The 24,252-nt window shown below is 48.8% G+C and overlaps 2 protein-coding genes and 1 pseudogene across 2 annotated transcripts; 2 read left to right on the forward strand and 1 right to left on the reverse strand.

Annotated features, from left to right (window-relative positions):
- Nucleotides 1-872: 872 nt before the first annotated feature.
- ERAS (ES cell expressed Ras) lies at nt 873-4,652 on the forward strand. Its single transcript, XM_025982368.2, has 2 exons — nt 873-1,129; nt 3,790-4,652. The coding sequence occupies exon 2, from the start codon at nt 3,832-3,834 to the stop codon at nt 4,531-4,533; it is 702 nt and encodes a 233-aa protein (XP_025838153.1). The 5' UTR covers nt 873-1,129; nt 3,790-3,831; the 3' UTR covers nt 4,534-4,652.
- A 1,191-nt stretch (nt 4,653-5,843) lies between these two features.
- On the reverse strand, nt 5,844-11,652 carry PCSK1N (proprotein convertase subtilisin/kexin type 1 inhibitor). Its single transcript, XM_072744768.1, has 3 exons — nt 11,431-11,652; nt 6,571-7,043; nt 5,844-6,216 (listed from the first exon to the last, which is right to left on the reverse strand). The coding sequence occupies exons 1-3, from the start codon at nt 11,542-11,544 to the stop codon at nt 6,021-6,023; spliced, it is 783 nt and encodes a 260-aa protein (XP_072600869.1). The 5' UTR covers nt 11,545-11,652; the 3' UTR covers nt 5,844-6,020.
- A 7,562-nt stretch (nt 11,653-19,214) lies between these two features.
- On the forward strand, nt 19,215-21,452 carry LOC140596108 (vesicle-associated membrane protein-associated protein A pseudogene; annotated as a pseudogene).
- The last annotated feature ends 2,800 nt before the right edge of the window (nt 21,453-24,252 follow it).

Below are 24,252 nucleotides of genomic sequence, written 5' to 3' on the forward strand. Positions count from 1 at the left end.
AACCAGAGTCCGAAAAACTAACTGGGAATAGGGCAAGCAGCTTGACTGGCTCTACTATAGATTAAATGGTGGAATCCCTGAGCAAATGAGTGCCTGCCCTAGAAATAGCCTCACTGCCAGTCTCAGCTACACCCTGGGCTGAGAAGGGGGGACAACTAACAGGAAGTGTCCTCACCAGGCCTCATTCTCCCCATCTCTGTTTTTGTCCTGATTTCAGTGTGGTTTAGGTTTAACATACTCAGATTTAGTGGTCATGGGTAACTTCCCCCAGAACAGAGTGCCCATCATTGACCAGGCATGAGGAACTGGAGGATACTTTGGGGGTTTTATTTCTCCCGTATACTGAGAATTTCTTTGGCAACTCAGAAGAGACCAGGTTAAGATTTCTTAGACTTTTCTTCATGGCTACCTTATGAACCCAAGATACCCACAGAGCCCCATCATTCATCCATCTTTGAAAGAGCATTCTGGAGGCTTCCCCGCTACCAACAACCTCAACTTACATCTCCTTGGTCAGAACTGTGCCACATGGCTGTCATAGCTGCAAGGGAGTCTGGGAAATGTTTGAGCTTGACACACATCCACTTCAAATCAGATTCCTAAGGCCCTGATACAATAACCCTCCCCTGCAACTCTTTCCCTCCAGAAGCAGGCCGAACCTTCTCCCCCAAGCTACTTTCCAAAAGCCTGCTTGAGGCAGCCCAGGCGCCACCGCTTGGGGCCCTCTTGAGACATATAACAAAGTCTGGCCATTCAGGTCAAACTTGACACCCCCCGCATGCCAAAAACATGAAATCCCATCCCAGATAGGGGCAAGGTAAGGGAGAGGTGCAACAGGGGGTACAGGAACAGATCCCGCCGCTCCGTGCATCCCCAAGACCACCTCCTTGGTGCAAGGTGGCTGGCCAGAGGCTTGGACCCCATGCCTACCCCCAGGGCGGGGCGGGGTGGGGCGGGGAGGGGGCGTGCCATTGTAGGGGCCTGGGAGCGCTGCTGCGCATGCGTTCTCCCTCCTGTCTCCCGCCCCCCACCACACACCTGCTGAGACAGGGTGGGAGCATCTTCTCCTCTGTCCTGTCAGAGCTGCGGCAGGTTCCGGTCGAGCACTCCGGCCTTTCCCAGGACCAAGGTGAGCCACTGCCTCTGGGCCTCCAGCCCCTGAGGCTTGAGCCAGGGGTCTTTTCCCACTGTGGGCTGAGGGAGCGCGACGGAGGTGGGCATTGAGAGGGGACCCTTCCCCTATCTCCTCCCATTCCAAGTGGCCAGTGACCACTCCCAGCCCCTCACTCAGCCACCTCTAAGAGACAGACCTGGGTGCGGGTCGCTGTACCACACAGGAAGCCGGGCTACAGGCCCGAGGCTCGGGATTGGGGCGACCCCAGCCCCCTAGAAAGGAGAACTGGACGAGCTGGGCCGCCTGGAGCACAGGGGACAGCTTTAAGGGAAACTCGTGTGACCCTATCCTGCACCTCCCCTGGCCGAGTCAGGGGAAGCGTTGGCCTGGCACCGGTTTCGGGTTTTGGCTCGTAGGGGTGCACGCTCGGGTGCCGCTGCCACCTTCCTCCCCCCACCAACATGCACCCCTGGATCCGGGCGAATCCACATGGCCCTGGGCCAGCCGGCTCCAAGTGGGGTCACAGGGTCTCAAGGGCCCCACGGTGACGCTCGTAAGCTCTCGACCCACAGAAAGTGGCACAGTGTCACCCAGGGAGGGCCAGACCCCCCTCTGCCATTGGTCTGGTCTGATCTCCCGGGCTGTGTGACCTCGGGCAGGTCACCGCCACCGCCACCTCGCTTGCCGGGGCCTCCCTGTTTCACGCTAACAGTGGCCTGGGTGGGTAGGGAAGGGTAGCCTCTCGAGGGCGGTGGGAAGAGTTGCGGGGGCCATCGGGCGGCTCCCCTGTTGCAGGCCGAGCTCCCTGGAAAGAATTCCTGCGGCTCCTTACCGCTCCAGGTGTTGGTCACCAAGGGAGACAGGGAGAGCCCTCTCACTTGTCCCTGGTCTTGGGCCGGGGCACCCTCAGATTCCCAGCTGCCGAACCCCAAACTGGAGAATTAATCTTAATTCCACACCCTGCCCCCAACACCGCCTTTTACTGTTGGAGCAAATCCTGTCAATTCCAATCTAGGAATATGCCAGGTTCTGACCTCGGCCATGGATGGCCTTGGACCAGGGCAGTGGCCTCCTCGCTGCTTTCCACCCTCACTCTCTCCTCGCCTGTCCTTGCTGCTACATCGTCCCCCTCTTTCTGTCTCCCAAGTGTTCGCCCCCCCCCCCCCCGCCAGAGTTCTGTCCACAGTTTACCGCTCTTCACCAGGGCCGCCCTTCTTTCTGGGCCAGTGCATCTAATAACTATTGCCTGGAGTCTCTCTGGGCCTGGGACCTCCCAGCTGGATCCCCATCTGGGACCTTCCCTGCCCCCAACCCTGACATTCGACTGAACTCCCTGTGGATACCTCGAACCCAAGGTCTGCCCCCAAACTGACATTCTCCCCGGGTTTCCAGAGAGACTCCAGGTAGCAGTCATTATGATGCATTTCTTGAGGCCACACACTGAACCAGGACCTGGATGTGTATTGAATAAGTTTAATGGTAATTTGCTATTAATAGCTAACACTAATTGAGTACCTGCTGTGTGCCCATCCTCTCCAAACTGCATGATAATTTACTTGCTTATGTTGTTGATTGTCTCCTCACTTCCAGAATCTAATCCTCCCAAGGGCAGGGATTTTAGTCTATTTTGTTCTTTCCCGTTCTCCACCCCCACACCTCCCCCCTCCCTTCCCCACACCCATCACAATGCCTGGCCTGCCGGAAAACACTGGAAATAATGCATGAAAATTAAATAATAATAAAGAGGCCTAACATTAACCAAGCATTTTCTGCGTGTTTATCACCTATTGTTTCCGTCTGTTTTTACTGATTTATCTTTCTCGGTGTCAGTCTTCCTGACTAGTATGTCACGCTCCTGGGGGCCAAGGGTTTGTTAACTGCTTTAACTATTCTCCCCACTTGTTTGTCCTTGCCCCACAGTGGGTTCTCAATAGCCGCATGCTGCATACGTAAGAAAGACTAAATTCTAATGTTAATGGCTAACCGACCTCATAATTTACTGATTTGTTTGGTTTATTGTCTCCACCTTTTAGAATACAAACTCCCTGGGGACAGGAATGTTGCTTGGCATATAATATGTGACAAGCATGGTGGTGGGCTGGAGACCAGCAGTGATAACAATCCAATAACAATCCAAAACCCAAACTAACCAAAACCCCCACCCTCCCTCTGGAATGAGGAGGGACTGCTAATGGGCAGGAACTTTCTTTTCCAGGTGATGAAAATGTTTTAAGATTAGATTATGAAGATGGTTGCACAACAGTCTGAATATACTTTAAAAAAAACAACGAAACAAACATTGAACTGTGCACTGGAACGAGATTAACTTTGTGATATATAAATTATGTCTAAATCAAGCTGTTTTTAAAATCCTTGCCTTGGGGCACCTGGGTGGCTCAGGGTTGAGTGTCTGCCTTTGGCTCAGAGTGTGATCCCGGGGTCCCAGGATTCAGTCCCACATCCTGCTCCCCACAGGGAGCCTGATTCTCCCTCCGCCTGTCTCTGTCTCTCAGAATAAATAAATAAGATCTTTAAAATAAAATAAAAATCCCTGCCTTCACATAGAAGGAATGAAACAAATTAAACAACATAAATAAGGTGTATATATGGCCTACTAGGAGGTGATTTGCACACACCTAGGTACCCTTGTCTTGTTTTTTCTCTTCCCTTCACAGGGCCTGCTGTCCACATTCCTCCTCCGAGCTGCCCACTAGGGGATGGCACTGCCAAGAAAGCCTAACATGTTTGATCTGGGCCTGGGCACGTGGAGCCTTAGCTCCCGAGAGGAGAACCAGAGGGCTCAGGCGCCCTCCAAGAGTGTCGGGAAGCAGTTGCCCGAGTACAAGGCGGTGGTGGTGGGCGCGAGTGGCGTGGGCAAGAGTGCGCTCACCATCCAGCTGAATCACCAGTGCTTCGTGGAAGACCACGATCCCACGATCCAGGATTCCTACTGGAAGGAGGTGGCCCTGGGCCACGGGGGCTGCATTCTGAATGTGCTGGACACGGCAGGGCAGGCCACTCATAGGGCCCTGCGTGACCAGTGCGTGGCTATTGGAGATGGTGTGCTGGGTGTCTTTGCCCTGGATGACCCCTCGTCTCTAGCCCAGTTGCAGCAGATGCGGGCCACCTGGGGCCCTCGCCACACCCAGCCCCTCGTCCTTGTGGGCAATAAGTGTGACCTTGTAACCACCACCGGAGATGCTCATGCTGCAGCTGCCGCCCTCGCAAAGAGCTGGGGAGCCCCCTTCGTGGAAACTTCAGCCAAAACACGGCAAGGTGTAGAAGAGGCCTTTACCCTGCTCATTCATGAGATTCAAAAGGTCCGGGAGGCCATGGCAAAGGAGGCCATGGCAGGGGCAAGTGGAGATAAGAGCCGACACCAGAAGGCCATGTGCCGCTGTGGCTGTTCCGTGGCCTGAAGCTCTTGGTCAAGAAAAGTGGCCTTCCCCCAGGCCAGGGTGGTGGTTCCTAGGCATGAGATCCCCAGAGCAACCAGCTGTGTGGGACACTGTTGGTGTGTTGGGATATAAGAATCCATCCCTCTATTGGGGAAGTTTGCATTTGGTGATGGGCATTTGGGAATGTGGGGCATAGTATTGGTCACCGGCAAGCTAAGAGATTTTGTGCAAAATTAAATAAATGGTGTTCTCAGGCTTCAAAGCTGCCTCTGTGCCAAGTGTTACGTAGGTGGGAGTGAAACTGGGGAGACTGTTACTTTAATTGTGAGAATTCTTTCATTCAGGAAATGTTGGGGAGAGGCCACTGTGTGTCAGGCCCTGCTCTGGGTGCAAAGGATGTAGAGGCAAACAAGACACTTAGAAATCCCTGCCCTCGTAGATATAACAAAGGCTATGTATTAAAAGCGAGTGCAGGAATAAAGAGCGACAGGTCAAGGAAAGCCCTACTGAGTAGGTGATACTTGAGTAAAAACTTTTGAAGGTGGGGCACCTGGGTGGCTCAGTGGTTGAGCCTCTGCCTTTGTCTCAGGGCCTGATCCAGGGTCCTAAGATGGAGTCCCTCATGGGATTCCCCACGGAGAGTCTGCTTCTCCCTCTGCCTACGTCTCTGCCTCTCTCTCTCTCTCTGTCATTAATAATACAATCTTAAAAAAAACTTTTGCAGGTAACTAGGGGCAGAGGGAATAACCAGTGCAAAGGCTGTGAGCATAAATCAGCTGCCACCACAACTCCCAATACCTTCAGGCCAAGGGTAAGAGTACAGCTACAGCGAGCTTCTACTCTATAAATATTACAAATCAAGCTAACAAATGCAAGTAAAATACACCCTACTTTCCTGATTTGACAAAGACCCTCTCTTACGACCTGGAGTCCCATGCCTGAATGTGTTCTCCCATGCCTGAATGTGTCCGTTGGGAAGGCCTACCTCCTGCTGGCCTGCAGCAGGAAGTGCTCAGGTGTGCCTGTGGCCTCTGCAGCCAGCACAGCTCCAGCCACTCAGGCCTCACAGCCACCCCTTGGTTCTCAGAAGGATGGACCCCAGGAAAATGGTGCTGCAGGCTCTGGAAGTGTCCTCAAAGCCTTCTGGAGTGGGGCACAGGATCTGGCCGGTTACTGCTATTGTCTTTATGGATGCCTCCCCCAGTGAGGAGAGGCAGAGTGGGGGCGGGGGACTCCAAGGTGCCACCAGGGGCCCCTCTGCCTTTGTCTGAGGGCAGTCATCACCGCTGGGCCCACCAGCCCCCCTAGAGACAGCCACTCGGACAAGCATATGGCTGCTTCAGATCTCTTTATTGTGGAGCCAAAGGCGGGGATGTTGGGGGTCGAGGGCCGCAACTGCGGCTGACGCGGTAAGCCGGTAAGCCGCTCTCAATGTGCCGACAGGGAGCAGTCGGGGTGTAGGGGTGGGGCAGTCCTGGGCCCCAAGGAGCGCAGGATTCGGCCGGGGCTCAGGGGGGCAGGAGGCGGCGCACCTGCGCCTGAGGCGAAGGGGTCTCCAGGCGCTTCACCCGAAGCAGAGCCCCCAGCACGCCCTCAGGGGGCACCTCGGGGCCCAGATCCTGGTCCGCGGCTCGGCGGAGACGGCGCGGGGCAGCCACAGCCTCGGGATCCCCGCTTCCGGCCAGGATCCGCCCCAACAAGTACCTGCAGGAGAGCGGGAGTGGGCGGCAGTGAGAACGTGCCCGCGCAATAACGTCGCGGCCCTAGGACCCAGATGGCCCTGCAACCCCACACAGCCGGGGAACCAGGTCGTCCCCAGCCCACTGCTTTCCAGCAGTCCCGGCCTCCAATTCCAGACCCTCTGGTTTCCCAGCCTCCCAGTCCCCCACCCCTCCCAGAAACCGACAGCGGAGCCCCCTCCCCGGGACCAAGAGTCCCGTTCCCCAGAGTCCCCCCGGCAAAGCACCTCTGCCCCAGCCCTTGGGTGCGGGTCCTCACTCCCTCCTAGGGGCCCCCGCCCCACGAAGGCGCCGCCCCCTGCCCCTCTCGCTGGGGCACCTCAGCAGCTCCGGGTCCACGTCGGGGGTGTCGTCGCTGGCGTCCTCGGCCTCTGGACCCACGGGGCCGTCGTCGTAGACTGGGGGCCGGGGTCTGAGCGCCGCGGCCGGGGCCGGGGCGGGGACGAGCTGGGCGGCGAGGGCAGCGGGATCCAGGCGGGCTCGGAGCAGGGCGCGGGCTAGCTGCGCGGCGGGCGCCTCGGGGTCGTCCTCCAGGCCCGGCGCGGGTTCGCTGGCGCGGGGTGCGCCCCAGGCGCGCAGCAGCTGCGCCAGGACGCGCGCCTGCTGGTCCTCGGCCTCCTGCGCCTCCGCCCGCGCCCGCTCCTGCCTCTCGGCCTCCAGCAGGTGCGCCAGCGCCCGCGCCAGCTCCTGCACGGCCCCCGCCGCCTCGCCCCCGGGCACCGCTCGCCGGAAGCGGCGGGGAGCGCCGGCCTCGGCCAAGGGCGACGAGACTGCGCCCAGGCCGCGGGGCTCCTGCCGGAAGACGTGGGAAGAGGGAGATGTCAGCGGCGGTCAGGCCAAGGACCCCACCGGGGGAGCCCTGTGGACCTCAGACATCCCCAGATGCCGCCAAAGGCACCATGGCCCCTCAAATATACCCGGACACCCCTAAGGCCACTGGGTCCCAAATATGTCCAGGCACACGTAAGACAGCTGAAGGCCCCTAGATCCCTAACCTCCTCAACAATTTCCTAGTGATTCAGAATTTCCCCCAGAGCTGCTGGAGAAAGGGTTTCTTTATAGGTGGTGATGGCGGATATACAGCCATAAATTTGTCTATTTTGATGTTGTGGACTATAAGAACCATATTTGCATTTTATAGGTTCCTATCGTTCACTTGTTTTACGCAAAAGTTAGCGAACTGTTCCACACCTTGCATTTCCGAATCTATATCTAGATCAGTACTTTCAGTACATCTCTCTCTTCCTTTTCTTTCTCCTCCCTCCCTCCCTCCCCCCCTCTCCCTCTCTTGTTCCCTCCCTCCCCCCTTTCCTTCTCTCTCCTCCTCTTTGCCTTTTTTTCCTCTGCATTGAATCCCTTTTGTATGGATGTACATATTTGACTAGTCTTCGATTGATGGACATTTACAGTGTTTCCAATCTTTTGCTATTCCTTTTTAAAAATATTTTAATTTTTATAGATTTTATTTGTTTTTTTTGAGAGAGACAGAGACAGAGAGAGAGCATGAGTGAGGTGAGGAGCCTGAGGGAGAAGCAGACTCCCCGCTGAGAAGGGTGCCCGATAGGGGGCTTTAAGGGGCTCCATCACAAGACTCCAGGACCATGACCTGAACCGAAGGCAGATGCTTAACGGACTGAGCCATCCAAGCACCCCAAGATTGTATTTTTAAAGTAATCTCTATACTTAAATATACTCTATACTTCAGTCCCAATATGGGACTGAAACTCACATCCCCATTAAGAGCCTGGTGTTCTACCAACTGAGCCAGCCAGGTGCCCCCCCAATCTTTTGCTATTCTTGTAATGTTGGGATGAATAACCTTGTTCGTATATTTTTTGGCATATGTGTAAATCTTTCTTTTTTGTGTGTGTGTGTAAATCTTTCTGTAAGATAAATTACCCAGTAACTAATTTTCAATTTAGACGGTTTTGAAACAATTTCAAAAGGTTTAAAGAAATAAAAGACAGGGACGCCTGGGTGGCTCAGTGGTTGAGCGTCTGCCCGGGATCCAGTCCCACATTGGGCTCCCTGCGTGGAGACTGCCTCTCCCTCTGCCTATGTCTCTGCCTCTCTCTCTCTCTCTCTCTCTCATGAATGAATAAATAAAATCTTTTTAAAAAGAAATAAAAGACAGTATCAAAAGTATGAGTAAGGAACAAAAGACCATAAGACCATTAAAATGACCGTGAAGAATTGAAAAAGAAACACCTAGAACATCTAGAATTATACCAAAAAAATGTGTAAAAAGCAAACAGAAAAACTAATGCAAAAATAGGGAGGGGTGCCTGGCTGGCTCAGCAGGAAGAGCACGCGACTCTTGATTTGGGGGTCATAAGTTCCAGCCCCACGTGGGGTACAGAGATTATTTAGATAAAAAATAAATTTAAAAAATAGGGAAAACTGATGATCAAGTATTCCATAAAAAAGGAAACATAAATAGGGGATGCCTGGGTGGCTCAGTGGTTGAGAGTCTGCCTTTGGCTCAGGGCATGAGCCCAAGATCCAAGATCGAGTCCCACATCAGGCTCCTTGCATGGAGCCTGCTTCTCCCTCTGTCTAGGTCTCTGCCTCTCTTTCTCCCTCTTTCTGTGTCTCTCATGAATAAATAAATAAAATCTTTTTTAAAAAGGAAACAAAAATAGTTACTAAATATATGAAAAATTGTGAGCCTCATTAGTAATCAGGAAAATGTAAATTAAAGTGCCAGTGAGGTAGTATGCATAATTTGTCCAAAAGATTGCCAAAACTTAAACTGCCCAATAATGTCCAATGTTGACAGGGGGGTGGGAAAAACAGAAACTCTCGTACATTGCTGGTGGGAATTCAATTGCCAAAATAACTTAAAAAAAACAATTTGGCAACGTCTAAAAAGATACACAAATCCTGTGACCCACTCCTGGGGTGCTATAGTTTTTGTACACATACTATACTGGACATGAGTTTGTGAAAAATCACATAGGCACTATTTGTGACATCAAGGAAGTGGGCAGAGTGGGGGAGAAAGCCTGGAAACCACCCAAATGTCTACTGATAAATTGAGAATGCATTTGTCAACCATAATATACTCATTTATTGATGATATACTCAGAAAATAAAATATTGGGGATCCCTGGGTGGCTCAGTGGTTTAGCACCTGCCTTGGGCCCAGGACTCGATCCTGGAGTCCCGGGATCGAGTCCCACGTCAGGCTTCCTGCATGGAGCCTGCTTCTCCCTTTGCCTGTGTCTCCACCCCTCTCTCTATGTGTCTATCATGAATAAATAAATAAATCTTTAAAAAAAGAAAATAAAATATTATGCATCAATAAAGATAAATGAATTATAGCCACACACTTCAATGCGGAAATGTGGATGGTGCACGCATCTCACTATCAATGCAGACCCCCCCCCAAAAAAAAGCAAGTTATAGAATGCCACTGCAGGCAGCCTAAGACTACCAGCCACCCTGATGACTTCCTAGTGACCCCTAGTGACCACAAAGGGCCCAATGCCTGGTATGATTCCATTTCTATGAGGAAAGGTGAAATTGGGATCCCTGGGTGGCGCAGCGCTTTGGCGCCTGCCTTTGGCCCAGGGCGCGATCCTGGAGACCTGGGATCGAATCCCACGTCAGGCTCCCGGTGCATGGAGCCTGCTTCTCCCTCTGCCTATGTCTCTGCCTCTCTCTCTCTCTCTCTCTCTCTCTCTCTGTATGACTCTCATAAATAAATAATAAAAAAATGTTTTAAAAAAAAGGAAAGGCGAAATAACATATTATTTAGACATACATATATATGTGATAAGCTACAAAGAGAAGTAAGGAATTGATGAACAGAAAAGAAGATAATGATTATGGAGCAGGAGGGATCTGTGCGCAGCGGCCCCCAAGGGCTTCTAACTATTGGTCATGCTCTATTTCTTCAACTGAGTGGTGGATACACACAGGGGTTATTAATTATCATCATTCCTTACATCATACGTGTATATTAACTATATTATGTCATATATCAAATATTTAATATTTTTTTTAATTTTTTTTAAATTTTTATTTATTTATGATAGTCACAGAGAGAGAGAGAGAGGCAGAGACACAGGCAGAGGGAGAAGCAGGCTCCATGCACCGGGAGCCTGACGTGGGATTCGATCCCAGGTCTCCAGGATCGCGCCCTGGGCCAAAGGCAGGCGCCAAAGCGCTGCGCCACCCAGGGATCCCTATTTAATAATTTTTTAAAAATCCTCCATCCTTGACACAGATAGCCCTGATGAGTTGGAGGATGATATGTTCCAAGTGCCCTGGACACCCACCACCCCTCAGGCCCTAGGGAATCACACACTCAGCAATCAGAGCCTCACATATATTCTCGTGGACTAGCAGGCCTTGGGATGTCACACGTGCCGCATCCACACAGAAGGAACTGCACACATTCACATACAGGGCTGCTCCTGCGGTTACGATGCCCAAGCTACCCAGATGCAAGGACATGCACCACCCTTAAAGACACAATGCAGCAGAAACATCATGGCTCCTCTCCCCACGATGACACAGCTGCATAAAGAGACAGTCAGAAACAGCCTTGGGAACACGCATACAAAATCCTAGTCCAACAGAACGAAAATGGGATGCACATATGTGGATGCAAAGACCACTCCCACCTAAAAAACGAAATCTCACACACACACTGACACGCCCATAGGCCAGCCATAACATAGGATTCACAAACACTCACACGGCGTCACTGAGACAAGTCAAACGCAGGAACACAGCCGGCATCACACACAGCACACCCAGACTCACGATCACACCTCTGTACCGGCGCTCGGAAGCGCTCACATCAAAAGACGGCCACCACATTCTCACGCCTGTCATCGCATCTCGCGCACGCAGATCCGTGTGCGCACCCCCTTCCTTAATGCGCACTAGTGCCCTGGACAGCGCCCCGGGCGAGGCCGGCCCACGCCAGGTGCCAAGGGTGGCCAGGGCGTGGCTGCCAGCCGATCCTCGCACACCCAGAGACCGAGCCCCGTGCGGTCTGGGCGCAGACCGGCGGCTGCATCCCGGGCCACCCTGGCCGATGTCCCCGCACGTCCAGGGGCAGGCACGGGCCAGCGAGGACGAGGGGCCAGCAGCCGAGCACACACCCTCGCCCGCAGCACCCTCCTGCCCACCCCCACCCCCACCCCGCGCCGGACCGGTGTCGCACCTTTACCGGCCGCGCGCAGAACGCGGGAGGCGGCCGAAGTAAGCCCAACAGCAGCAGCACCAAAAGGCCGACGCCCCCGGCCCGCGGCCCGCCGAGCAGCGGCGACCACGCCATGCTGCCCCAGCGAGCCGGGCTCCGGACGGGCGGACTGGCTGGCAAATGCGCAGCGCCTGGGCGAGCGGGCAAGGCTGCGGTGCTTTGCGGCTGCGCACGCCGGGGAGCCCGGCCCTCCCCTGCCCACCCCCTCTCCCGCCACTCCACGCAGGCGCAGCCTGGGAGCTCCAGCAGCGCCTCCATCCTACCCGTCGCCATGGAGATGCCTGAGGGGCAAGGTGGTGAGCTGGAGCAGGCGCTGGCGGTTGCCATGGCAGTCGAAGGGCAGTTGCCGGGGCAACAGACCTGGCGGTCCCATAGCAGATAAGCAGGCAAAATTGACTCAATGGAGTGGAATGGGGTCTGGTCCCCACCCGCCCTCCCTGAGGAGGAGATAGAAGACTTTGTTCGCTGGATAAACAGTTACTTGCCACTGTGGGTGAGCAAAGATACAGAATCGAATAGATTTTATCCATATATTGTTCCAGAAAGGATTTCAAGCCACTTAAAATGATGCATCAAAGGAAACAAAACTTTGGTGAAATTTGTCTATACGTTGGGCAAAAAAACGTTGGGGAGGGAGTGTTAGTGATAATTTCTGGGTGGGGAGATAAATAATGGTTTGTCACTTTCTCCTTTACATTTCTCTCTGTTATCTGAAAAAGTGTTGCAATGAATATTATAATCAGATAAAAAATAAAGATATTTTCATTCAGAAATTAAAGTATGGTAACGGCACAAATTAAAAGTGAAGGAAAGAGATCCGTTTATGCTGCTGTGAGTATATCTCATCCATAGATTTTCTGTCTCCAGCTCTTCGTTGTTATAAACAACTTACAAAGAAAACCATCACACACATGCCTTTATGGACCTGAAAATGATGTACCCAGTGATGGTGTGATGGACACGTGTTTAAGGTGGTTCCCATGATCCTTGTCTCCTGGTGTCCACAATCTTGCGTAATCCCCTCCCCTTTGAAAGTGTGCATGACCAAAGGTGACCAGATATATGTGATTACATGTACATAATTATGTTATGGGAATTGTTGGAGGTTGGAATTGTTGCAGGAGAGACTACATTGGGTGAATGGAGGTCTTGGTTCTTGGATTCCCCATAAGAGATTTACATGAGGATCCACACTCGAATAGAGACAGCCCCAGGGAAGGTAGCAAGCACAAAGCAGCATATTAAGGACAGTACACTCTCAAGAATGGAGAGTGGGCAGGCCCGGAGGTGGCAACTGAACTGGGGTTAGGGATGCCTTTTCTTTTTATGGTCGTATAGGTTGTGGGTCATAGCTAGCGATCTCTGACTGAGGTTGTTTCCAATCATCTAACGAATTCCTCCTACCAGTTGAGAGGGAGAGTTTTGGGCCCTACAAGGTTCTTGCTGGAACTGTTATGGCTATTTTTCCCTACAGTGGAGGGAGGCACATTGAAACTGGGTGCAGACTGGTGGCTGGACCCTGGGCCACTCTGGCCATTGTAATATATAATGTAAATATATTATGATGAAAGTATAGATTACCCTAGGGCAGAGGTGGAAGAAGAGAGCACATATTCTGCACCTATGGCTCTTGGCCTGTCAGCCCCAGGGTATTAGAAGCTTTAAGGCCAGGATGTTAGAAGCCACAAAGTCAGAGTGTTGTCCCTTCAGGCTTCTAAAGTGTCATCTATTTATCACCACCTTTGCCTCCAGTTCATGTCTAGCTAACTGCCTACTTTATCAAAATGACCTTCTTGTCATGAGGTGACTCCCACTCCTTTACTAGCTTTGATGAAGCAAGGGGCCACTTTGGGAACTTCAGATGGCAAGAAAGAGTGGTTAGTCTCTAGGAATTGAAGGTGGCCTCCGGATGACAGCCTGCAAGAAATCAAAGCCCCCAGTCCTTCCCCTGCAAAGAACTCAATTCTGCCAATGACCAGAGTGAGCTTGGATCCTTCCCCAGTCAAGCCTTAGATGAGACTGCAGCCCTTGTCAGCACCTTCATTTCAGCCTTGTGCAACCCTAAGCATATATCCCAGTTAAGCCACGTCCTGAGTCCTGACCCACAAAAACTGTAAGTCTGTTGTTTTAAGCTGAGAAGTAACACATATCAACAAACTAGGAATAGAAGAGGACGTTCTCAACCTGATAAAGGACAAAACCCCACAGGGGCGCCTGGGTGGCTCAGTGGTTGAGTGTCTGCCTTTGGCTCGAGGCATGATCCTGGGGTCCTGGGATTGAGTTTCACATCAGGCTCCCCACAGGAAGCCTACCTCTCCTTCTGCCTATGTATCTGCCTCTTTCTCTGTGCCTTTCATGAATAAATAAATAAAATCTAAAAAAAAAAAAAACCACAGCTAACAACATACTTAACAATGAATGACTGGGGGATCCCTGGGTGGCTCAGCGGTTTGGCGCCTGCCTTTGGTCCAGGGTGCGATCCTGGAGTCCCGGGATCGAGTCCCGTGTCAGGCTCCCAGCATGGAGCCTGCTTCTCCCTCTGCCTGTGTCTCTGCCTCTCTCTCTCTCTCTCTATCATAAATAAATAAATAAATTTTAAAAAAAATAAAAATAAAAATAAATCAGATTGTTCATTTAAAAAAAAAAAAAAACAATGAATGACTGAAAGCTTTTTCCCCAGGGATCAGGATCAAGACAAGGATGTTCCAAGGGTGACCTGGCTGGCTCCGTCCATAGAGCATATGACTCTTGATCTCATGGTGGTGAGTTCTAGCCTCACATTGGGTGTAGAGCTTACTTTAAAAAAATAATAAAAAATTAATTAATAAAAACTTAATTAATTAATTTTAAAAAAGAAAGAAAGATAAGGATATTCCCTCTCATTTCTATTTGACATCGTACTGAAGGTTCTAGCCAGGACACTTAGGCAAGAAAAAAAAGGCATCCAGAGTGGAAAGGCAGAAGTGAAATCATTTCCATTTGCAAATGGCATGGCCTTTTACATGGATAATCTTAAGGAATCCACATCAAAATCATTAGAGTTAATAAATGAGACCAGCGAGGTTGCAGGATATAAGATCAATATTATAAAGCTCAGTTGTATTTCTACACACTGCAAATGAACAATCCAAAAACAAAAGGGAACAATTCCATTTGCAATACCATCAAAAAGAACGGGGACATCTGGGTGGCTCAGCAGTTGAGCATCTGTCTTTGACTCAGGGCGTGATCCCGGGGTCCCTGGATCGGGTCCCACATCGGGCTCCCTGTGAGGAGTCTGCTTGTCCCTCTGCCTGTGTCTCTGCCTCTCTCTCTCTGTGTGCCTCTCATGAATAAATAAATAAAATCTTTTTAAAAAAATAAAATAAAAATAAAAATCTTTTTAAAAAAGAATAAAAACACTTAGAAACAAATTTAACAAAATAAGTGCAAGACCTTACCCTGAAAACCACAAAAACCATCTAACATAGGTTCAAATCCCATAATCACTTACTTCCAACACCCCTTTTTCAGATACTCCATGGTTCCTCATGGCGTGCAGTCTCTCTCATTGCAAGGAGCTAATAAACCCAATTTTAAAAAAAGAAAATCTTACGTGGAAGCAGTCTCAAATAGATTATTTGTACACACATGTTCGTAGCAGCATTATTCACCACAGGTAAACATGGAAGCAACCCAAGTATCCATTGGTGGATGAATGGATAAGCAAAATGTGATATATGCCCACGATGGTATATTATTCAGCCTTTAAGGAAGGAAATTCTGACACACGCTACAACATGAATAAACACTGAGGACATTATGCTAAGTGAGATAAGCCAGTCCCCAAAAGAATACTGAATGAGTCCACTTATATGAGGTACTTAGAATAGTCAAAATCATAGAGACAGAAAGTAGAATGATGGGTTACCAGGGGCTGGGGGGTGGGGAGACTAGGGAGTTAGTGTTTAATGAGTAGAGTTTCAGGGTTTTTTTTTTAATTTTTTTTTTTTTTTAGATTTTATTAATTTATTTGAGAGAGAGATAGAGAGAGCACGAGCAGGGAGTGGGGGGCCAGGAGAGGGAGAGGGAAAAGCAGACTCCTCACTAAGCAGGAATCCTGAGGTGGGGTCCATCCCAGGACCCCAGGATCATAACCTAAGCCGAAGGCAGACACTTAACCGACTCAGCCACTCAGGCACCCCCTAGTTGTTTTAAGATTTATTTATTTGAGAGAGAAAGAGAGCATGTGTGCTTGCCCCAGCACCAGTGTGGGGGGGGGCAAAGGCGGGGGGGGGGGAGTGGTGCAGAGGAACAAGCAGACTCCCCGCTGAGCAGGGAAGCCCACACAAGGCTTGATTCCAGGACCCTGGGATCATGACCCAAGTCAAAGGCAGATATGTAACCAACTGATTCACTAAAGTGCCCCTGAAGTTTCAGTTTTATAAGACGAAAAGTTACGGAGATGGATGGTGGTAATAGTTGCACAATATTATGACCATATTTGATACTCCTGAAATGTACACTTAAAGTGGTAAAGATGGTAAATTTTATGTTATGTGTATTTCACCACAATAAAACAAACAAAAGTTACATGAATTTCTTCTTCAGTCTTTTCTTTGTGTCCCTGAGAATTGCTTTGTTTAGTTTCATCTGCTCAGTCAGGAGGGTTTTTGTTCCTGGCCCATGATCATGACGATTGGCCTTTAGCCAGAATCTGGAGATGCCAGTTACACAAGCACCACCCTGATGGAGCATTGCAATTCTCACAGGATCTTCTCAGGCCAAGCACCTGTGTCCTTCGTGTTTTTTCACTGAAACATCAATACATATGTTTAGTTAACTGGAACTGGCATAATTTCACCAGGGAAATTTTGAAATTGCAGTTACTACTGCAGGAAACTTCTGCCATGAACAAGATTGCTTGTTTGAGGGATGCCTTAGAACAAAAAGGGCAGCTGGGGCACCCGGGTGGTTCAGTTGGTTAAGTGTCCAGCTCTTGATCTCAGCTCACGTCTTAATCTCAGGGTCATGAGTTCAAGCCCTGCATTGACCTCTACAGTGAGCATGGAGCTTACTTAAAAAACAAAATTTATAAAATTAAAAAAAGAATAAAAAGGGCACAAATCCACATGAAGAGACGGCTTGTTTAATCTAAGAGAGAGATAATTTTTTTAAAAATTTTTATTTATTTATGATAGTCGCAGAGAGAGAGAGAGAGAGAGAGAGAGAGAAGCAGGCTCCATGCACCGGGAGCCTGACGTGGGATTCGATCCCGGGTCTCCAGGATCGCGCCCTGGGCCAAAGGCAGGCGCCAAACCACTGCGCCACCCAGGGATCCCGAGAGAGATCATTTTATTTAACAAAGGAGACACCCTTCTTTTCATTTCTGTATTTGGAGACTAATCAGTGCTGACTTTTTTTTTTTAATTTTTATTTACTTATGATAGTCACAGAGAGAGAGAGAGAGGCAGAGACACAGGCAGAGGGAGAAGCAGGCTCCATGCACCGGGAGCCCGATGTGGGATTCGATCCCGGGTCTCCAGGATCGCGCCCTGGGCCAAAGGCAGACACCAAACCGCTGCGCCACCCAGGGATCCCAGTGCTGACTTTTTTAAAAAGATTTTATTTATTCATAGAGATGCAGAGAGAGAGAGAGAGAGAGAGGCAGAGACACAGGCAGAGGAGAAGCAGGCTCCATGCAGGGAGCCCAACATGGGACTCGATCCAGGGTCTCCAGGATCACACCCTGGGTTGCAGGCTGCACTAAACCGCTGTGCCACCGGGGCTGCCGAGTGTTGACTTTTTAAAAAAAGATTTTATCTATCTATTTATCTATCTAAGAGAGAGCGAGTGAGCTCAAGCAGAGGGAGGAGCAGAGTAGGAGGGAGAGAGGGAGAAAGAATCTCAAGCGGACTCTGAGCTGAGGGCAGAGCCTCCTCTAGGGGGAGAGGGTCCATCCCACACCCCTGAGTTCATGACCCTAGCCAAAATCAATAGTTGGATGCTTAACCAACTGAACCACCCAAGGTTTTGTTAAAATATTTATTTATTTATTTATTTATTTATTTATTTATTTATTTAAGAGAGAGAGAGCACACCACTGGGGCGGGGAGGGGCAGAGGGAGAAGAGAAAGAATCTTCAAGCAGATTCCCCAATGAGCACAGAGCACAATGCAGGGCTCAAAACTAGGACCTCAAGACCAATGTTGGACCTGCAACCAAGAGCCTGCCACCCAACTAATTGAGCCACCCAGGCGTCCCGTCTCTTTTAAAATTTGTTATTATTTTGTATTTTTTTAAATATAGAGTGCTCACTCTTGCGCCAACAAGAGAATCCCCAAGCAGACCATCCCCCACCTTCGCCCCACACACACTGAGTGCAGAGCCCCATTTGGGGCTTGATCCCAAGACCATAAGATCATGACCTGAGCTGAAATCAAGAGTCAGATGCTTTAATCTTTAACCAACTTAGCTGTCCAGGCGCCTCTGTAATAATTCTTTTGAGTATGTTCATATCAGATTGTATTTTCCTGCAGCAAAAATCTTCCCCTCTACTTTTGGAGGGAACATAACTAGCTTTTTACAGAGATAATTTCATGTTCATCTGAAGCCACTTCAGGAACCCTTATCAAAATGGACAACAAATGAAGGAAATTCTATATAGCTTGCCATTATTCTATATAGCTTGAGATAGCCATAGAAAGAATGGAAAGTGGCAAAAATGCTTTGTGACATTAGCCACAATAGCAGAGATAAATTGGCCTTGATAATAAAACATTGATGGGGTAACTTTAAGGCTTTTGCTGAGATGGTCCCTTTGAATGTCATATCTCTAATGACACAATCATGGCAAAAACCATAAAGGAGGGGATCTCTGGGTGGCGCAGCGGTTTGGTGCCTGCCTTTGGCCCAGGGCGTGATCCTGGAGACCCGGGATCGGATCCCACATCAGGCTCCCGGTGCATTGTGCCTGCTTCTCCCTCTGCCTGTGTCTCTGCCCCTCTCTCTCTCTCTCTCTCTCTCTCTGTGACTATCATAAATAAATAAAAATTAAAAAAAAAAAAACAAAACCATAAAGGTAGGACATGGATAGGAACCCAAGACTTAAGGCTCCTTTGAACACCTCCAAATGGGTTATGAGCATATTCTGGCTGTGGTTTATTTCCTAGGCGAACTGAGCTTTTCATGGCCAGAGAGCTTTTCCTGTAAAGATAGGGGAAATTGCTTGCTTTTGTATTTGACATGGGGAAACTCAACTTCTCTCTCCAGTAACAGGGACACACATTGCACTCATTTAAATAATTCCGTTATTTAAAAAAAAAAAAACTCTGTGAAGGGCAGTCCTGGTGGCCTAGTGGTTTAGTGCCACTTTCAGGGGTGTGATCCTGGAGACTTGGGATCGAGTCCCACGTTGGGCTCCCTGCATGGAGCCTGCTTCTCCCTCTGCCTGTGTCTCTGCCTCTCTCCCTTTCTCTGTCTGTCATGAATAAATAAATAAAATCTTTAAAAAAACCTGTGAAGTTTTAATTTACAAACTCTATAGCCATTATCATCCATAATTTCAGAAAAAGTAGAGAGACTTAATGGAATTCTAATAGCAAAAGGTAACAGAAAACAAGCTGATGGTTGCCAGAGGGGAAGAGATGGGGGGAATAGGCAAAAAGGAGTGAAGGGGAGTGGGACATACAGGCTTCCAGTTATGAAGTGAATACGTCACAGGGTTGAAAGGCACAGCATAGGGAATATTAGTCACCAGTATTGTAATGGCCTTGTATGGTGATACAGGTAGCTATACTTGTCAGCATAGCATCACACATAGATGTTGAATCACTATGTACCCGGAACTAATGTGATAGTGTATGTCAACTAAACTTCAATTATTTTTTAAAGATTTTATATATTTATTCATGAGAGACACACAGAGAGGGGCAGAGACATGGGCAGAGGGAGAAGCAGGCTCCCCTTAGGGAGCCCCATGGGACTCCATCCCAGAATCCTGGTGTCAAGCCCTGAGCTGAAAGCAGAAGAAGCTCAACCGTCCCAACTAAACTTCAATTTACAAAAAAATCAACACACTTCTGGGATGCCTGGGTGGTTCAGTTGGTTAAGGGTCTGACTTCAGCTCAGGTCATGGTCTCGGGATACTGAGATTGAGCCCCTTGTCTGGTTCTGTGCTCATCGGGGTGTCTGTTTGTCCCTCTCCCTCTGTCTCTCCCTCTACTTGTGCTCTCTCTTGCTCTCAAATAAATAAATACAATCTTTAAAAATATATCAACAGGGACGCCTGGGTGGCTCAGCGGTTTAGTGCCTGACTTTGGCCCAGGGCATGATCCCGGAGACCCAGGATCGAGTCCTGCGGTGCGCTCCCCGCAGGGAACCTGCTTCTCCGTCTGCCTGTGTCTCTGCCTCTCTCTTTCTCTCAAGAATAAATAAATAAAATCTTATAATCTCGGTCAGCGGCGGTGGGAGGCCGGGTGAGGCAGCTGTGCTGCGGCCGGGACGTGGGTCCAGGGGCAGGGCCCGGGTGGAGCTGCCCCCGGCACAGGGCTGCCGCCCACCGTGTCACTGGTTGGGCCTGGGGCTGTCAGGTTCGAGGCGCTCCAGGGAGGCGGAGAAGCCCAAGAAGGCCTCCAGTTAGGACCGACGGGCGGTGCTGGCGGAGACCCAAGCGCGTGCAGGCAGGAGAGCTCTGTGTCAGCCCGGGGACGGGTAGTAGCAGGCCCCTTCACAGATGTAGTCCCCACAAATCTTAAGTTGCGAAATCCATCTGATAGGAAAGTGCGTTTCAAGGTGAAGGCTACAGCACCTAGTCGGTACTGCGTGAGGCCTAACAGCGGGATCATTGACCCTAGGTCGACTGTGACTGTTTCAGTAATGCTACAAGCCTTTTTGACTATGATCCCAATGAGAAGAGTAAACACAAGTTTATGGTACAATTTTTGCTCCACCAAATGTGGGACCCAGGAAATTTAACAAAAATCCCCTGCCCCTGGACAAGCAGAGCAGGACTAACTCCATTTTGTGCTGCACCCGCCACCTCCTGTATCACCCCCACATGACCTGCTTATTACTTAAGGCGCTGCCCCACCCTAGCCAAGCCGCTGAGCACACCCTTATGGGAAACCGGCTCATAACAATGTAACTCTGCCTTGTGCCCGCCAAAACTGCGTGCCAATTCTGACCAAAGTAATAGGCCAGCTCAAATGGATACTATAGGGTAAAATGTAATTCAATCAGCCACCTGCGTGTGGACCGACATGACTGCAACTTTCTGCGTATGTTACAATCCCATTGGCCACCGGCCCCTATAAAGCTGCTACGCCTCTTAGTCTTGGGGTCCAAGTCCCTGCTCCACTGTGTCAGTTATACTTGGACCCAGGCTGGAGCTTGTAAATAAACCCTCGTGTGTTTGCATCGGTGTCGGCTCCTTGGTGGTTTCTCGGATTTGCGATCTTGGGCACAACACAAACACTTCAGATATGGAAGCTGTGTGGAAAGAGGCAAAACCTTATGAATTAATGGATTCTAAATTGAGATGTGAAAAAAATAAATTGAGATGTGTATTTGAAATGCCCAATGAAAATTATAAATTGAATGATCTGGAACCTAGCAAAACTGTTCCACCTAATGCCTCCAAACAAGATGGACCCATTCCAAAACCACATAGTGTTTCACTCAATGATACTGAATCAAGGAAACTCATGGAAGAATGTAAGACTTAAAGGAGAAATGATGAAACTATCAGAAGAAAACTGACATCTGAGAGATGAAGGTTTAAGGCTCAGAAAGGTAGCACATTCAGATAAACATGTATCAACCTCAGCTGCATCCTTCAGAGATAATGTCTCCAGTCCTCCTCCTTCCCTTCTTGTCGTAATTGCAGCCATTTTCATCGGGTTCTTTCTAGGAAGTTCATCTTGTAGAGTGAAGCATGCAGAGTACTATTTTTTTTTTCTCTTGACCAGAAAAAGATTTGTTTACCTACCTTTTCATTGGTAGTATGGCCCACAGTGACCTGTGTGTGTGTGTGTGTACAGTGTCACATAGGCTTTGCCTTTAATGATCTCTTACGGTTAGAAAACACAATAAAACAAACTGTTCGGCTCCTGGACAAATTGTATATTACTAGATCATCACTAGCAGATGTCAGTTGCACATTCAGTCCTTTATGAAATTCATAAATAAAGAATTGTTCTTTCTTTGTGGTTTTAATAAGAGTTCAAGAATTGTTCAGGGTCTTGTAAATGTTATTTTAATAATCCCTTTAAATTTTATCTGTTGGGATCCCTGGGTGGCGCAGCGGTTTGGCGCCTGCCTTTGGCCCAGGGCGCGATCCTGGAGACCCGGGATCGAATCCCACATCGGGCTCCCGGTGCATGGAGCCTGCTTCTCCCTCTGCCTGTGTCTCTGCCTCTCTCTCTCTCTCTGTGACTATCATAAATAAATAAAGATTTAAAAAAATGTTTAAATTTTATCTGTTGCTGTTACCTCTTGAAATATGATTAATTTATTTATTTTTTAATTTTTTTTATTTATTATTTATGATGGTCACACAGAGAGAGAGAGAGAGAGAGAGAGAGGCAGAGACATAGGCAGAGGGAGAAGCAGGCTCCATGCACCGGGAGCCTGATGTGGGATTCGATCCCGGGTCTCCAGGATCACGCCCTGAGCCAAAGGCAGGTGCCAAATCACTGCGCCACCCAGGGATCCCGATTTATTTAGATTGCTAATCCCACTCATTCAGGAAATGCCAAGAGGTATTCTGTGGGGAAATGGTGCCTCTTACAGTGTAGATTTTCTCCTTTACCTTTGCTAATATGGCAGAATTTTTCTTATCCCTTGTGAGGCAGTTGTTGACTGAGTTTTTCATCCTTACAATCCTGTCCCATGGTATTTAACATAAAAAAACTGTCTATATATATATATATATATATATATATATATATATATAATCAACACACTTCTGAGAAACCCTCAAACTTCCAGGGACTAAAGTATTGCTATTAGCCTTGATGGCAATAAGATCTCTGGGGACCACCTCTGGTTAGTTACTTCTTTTTTTTAATTTTTTTTTATAAATTTTTTTAAATTTTTTATTTATGATAGTCACACACAGAGAGAGAGAGAGAGGCAGAGACACAGGCAGAGGGAGAAGCAGGCTCCATGCACCGGGAGCCCAATGTGGGATTCGATCCCGGGTCTCCAGGATCGCGCCTTGGGCCAAAGGCAGGCACCAAACCGCTGCGCCACCCAGAGATCCCTGGTTAGTTACTTCTGTGTTAATAACAGACCATCTCATTTTTTTTTTTTTTGTAATTTCACTTTGAATCCTAGATTCAACCCTATTACAGGTCAATGTAACTTTATACTACCAGAGACTCATATGATGCCTCTAGATGTCTCCCTAACAGGTTCAAGTTGCATTTAAAAAATATCCACCTAGGGGCCCCTGACTGGCTCAGTAAGAGACTCAATTTCCTGAGTTGGAGGCCCACATTGAGTGTAGAGATTACTTAAAAAAAAACAAAAAACAAATTTCAAAATATCCACCTAAACAAAACCTGCATGAACAAAGGGAAAACCACCCTCGAACTTCTTGAAAAGATCTATTAATAGGCATCAAACAGGATTCTTAGGAATTCTCCGGAAGCTGATGACGACAGAGGTGCAGAGCTTCTCCCCAAGATGACAAGACGAGATTTTCTTTTTTTTTTTTTAAGATTTTTTTTTTATTTATTCATGAGAGACACAGGCAGAGGGATAAGCAGGCCCCATGCAGGGAGCCCGATGTGGGACTCCATCCTGGGTCTCCAGGATCACACCCTGGCCTGCAGGCAGCACTAAACTGCTGCGCCACCAGGGCTGCCCGAGATTAATTTTCTGATTTTACAGCATCCCTTTTTTCTTTTTATCCCACTATGGGTCTTGACTATTAGTGTGTCTTGACACCCTCTAGTACCCAATTAAGATATCTCTCAGTACGATATCCCTTACTTTCTTTTTTAAAATTTAAATTCAATTTAATTAACATATAGTATACTGTTGGTTTCGGAGGGCTAATTTATTTATTTATTAAAGGCTTTATTTGTTTATTCATGGGAGACACAGAGAGAGAGGCAGAGACATAGGCAGAGGGAGAAGCAGGCTCCCTGTTGGGAGGCTGACGTGGGACTCCGTCCCAGGACCCCGGGATCATGCCCTGAGTCAAAAGCAGATGCTCAACCATGGAGCCACCCAGTTTCCCCTCAGAAGGAGAATTTGGGGATTCATCAGTTGCATATAACACCCAATGCTCATTCCATCACGTGCCCTCCTTAATGCCCATCACCCAGTTACCCCATCCCCCACTCCCCTCCCCTGATCTCCCTTATTTTCACCCTGTTACTTTTGATCTCCTACGGTCTCCCTGTCACTTAAGGAAGAAACAAAACCCTCTTGGGTATTTTCTCAGACCATGGCTACTATTCTCAGTTTGATTTCACTCGTCCACCTGCCAAAAATTTCATAGTTGTTGGGGATCCCTGGGTGGCTCAGTGGTTTGGCTCCTGCCTTTGGCCCAGGGCGCGATCCTGGAGTCCTGGGATCCAGTCCCATGTCGGGCTCCCAGCATGGAACCTGCTTCTCCCTCCTCCTGTGTCTCTGCCTCTTTCTCTCTATGTCTATCATAAATAAAGAAATAAATCTTTAAAAAAATGTTTCAAAAAAATTTCATAGTTGTTAAGTACCTCTGAAGGTAGCTTTCTTTTTTATTTTATTTATTTATTTATTTATTTATTTATTTATTTATTTATTTTTTAGTTT

This window comes from Vulpes vulpes, chromosome X (assembly GCF_048418805.1).
Source record: "Vulpes vulpes isolate BD-2025 chromosome X, VulVul3, whole genome shotgun sequence".
Taxonomy (NCBI): Eukaryota; Metazoa; Chordata; class Mammalia; order Carnivora; family Canidae; genus Vulpes; species Vulpes vulpes.

Excerpts from the sequence above, each read along its gene's own strand:
- ERAS (XM_025982368.2), top strand. The coding sequence starts at position 3,832 with ATGGCACTGCCAAGAAAGCCTAACATGTTTGATCTGGGCCTGGGCACG.
- PCSK1N (XM_072744768.1), bottom strand. The coding sequence starts at position 11,544 with ATGGCGTGGTCGCCGCTGCTCGGCGGGCCGCGGGCCGGGGGCGTCGGC. Across the intron at positions 7,044-11,430 it reads TCTGCGCGCGGCCGGTAAAG|GAGCCCCGCGGCCTGGGCGC; the intron begins GTGCGACACCGG and ends GTCTTCCGGCAG. Across the intron at positions 6,217-6,570 it reads GTGGACCCGGAGCTGCTGAG|GTACTTGTTGGGGCGGATCC; the intron begins GTGCCCCAGCGA and ends GCTCTCCTGCAG.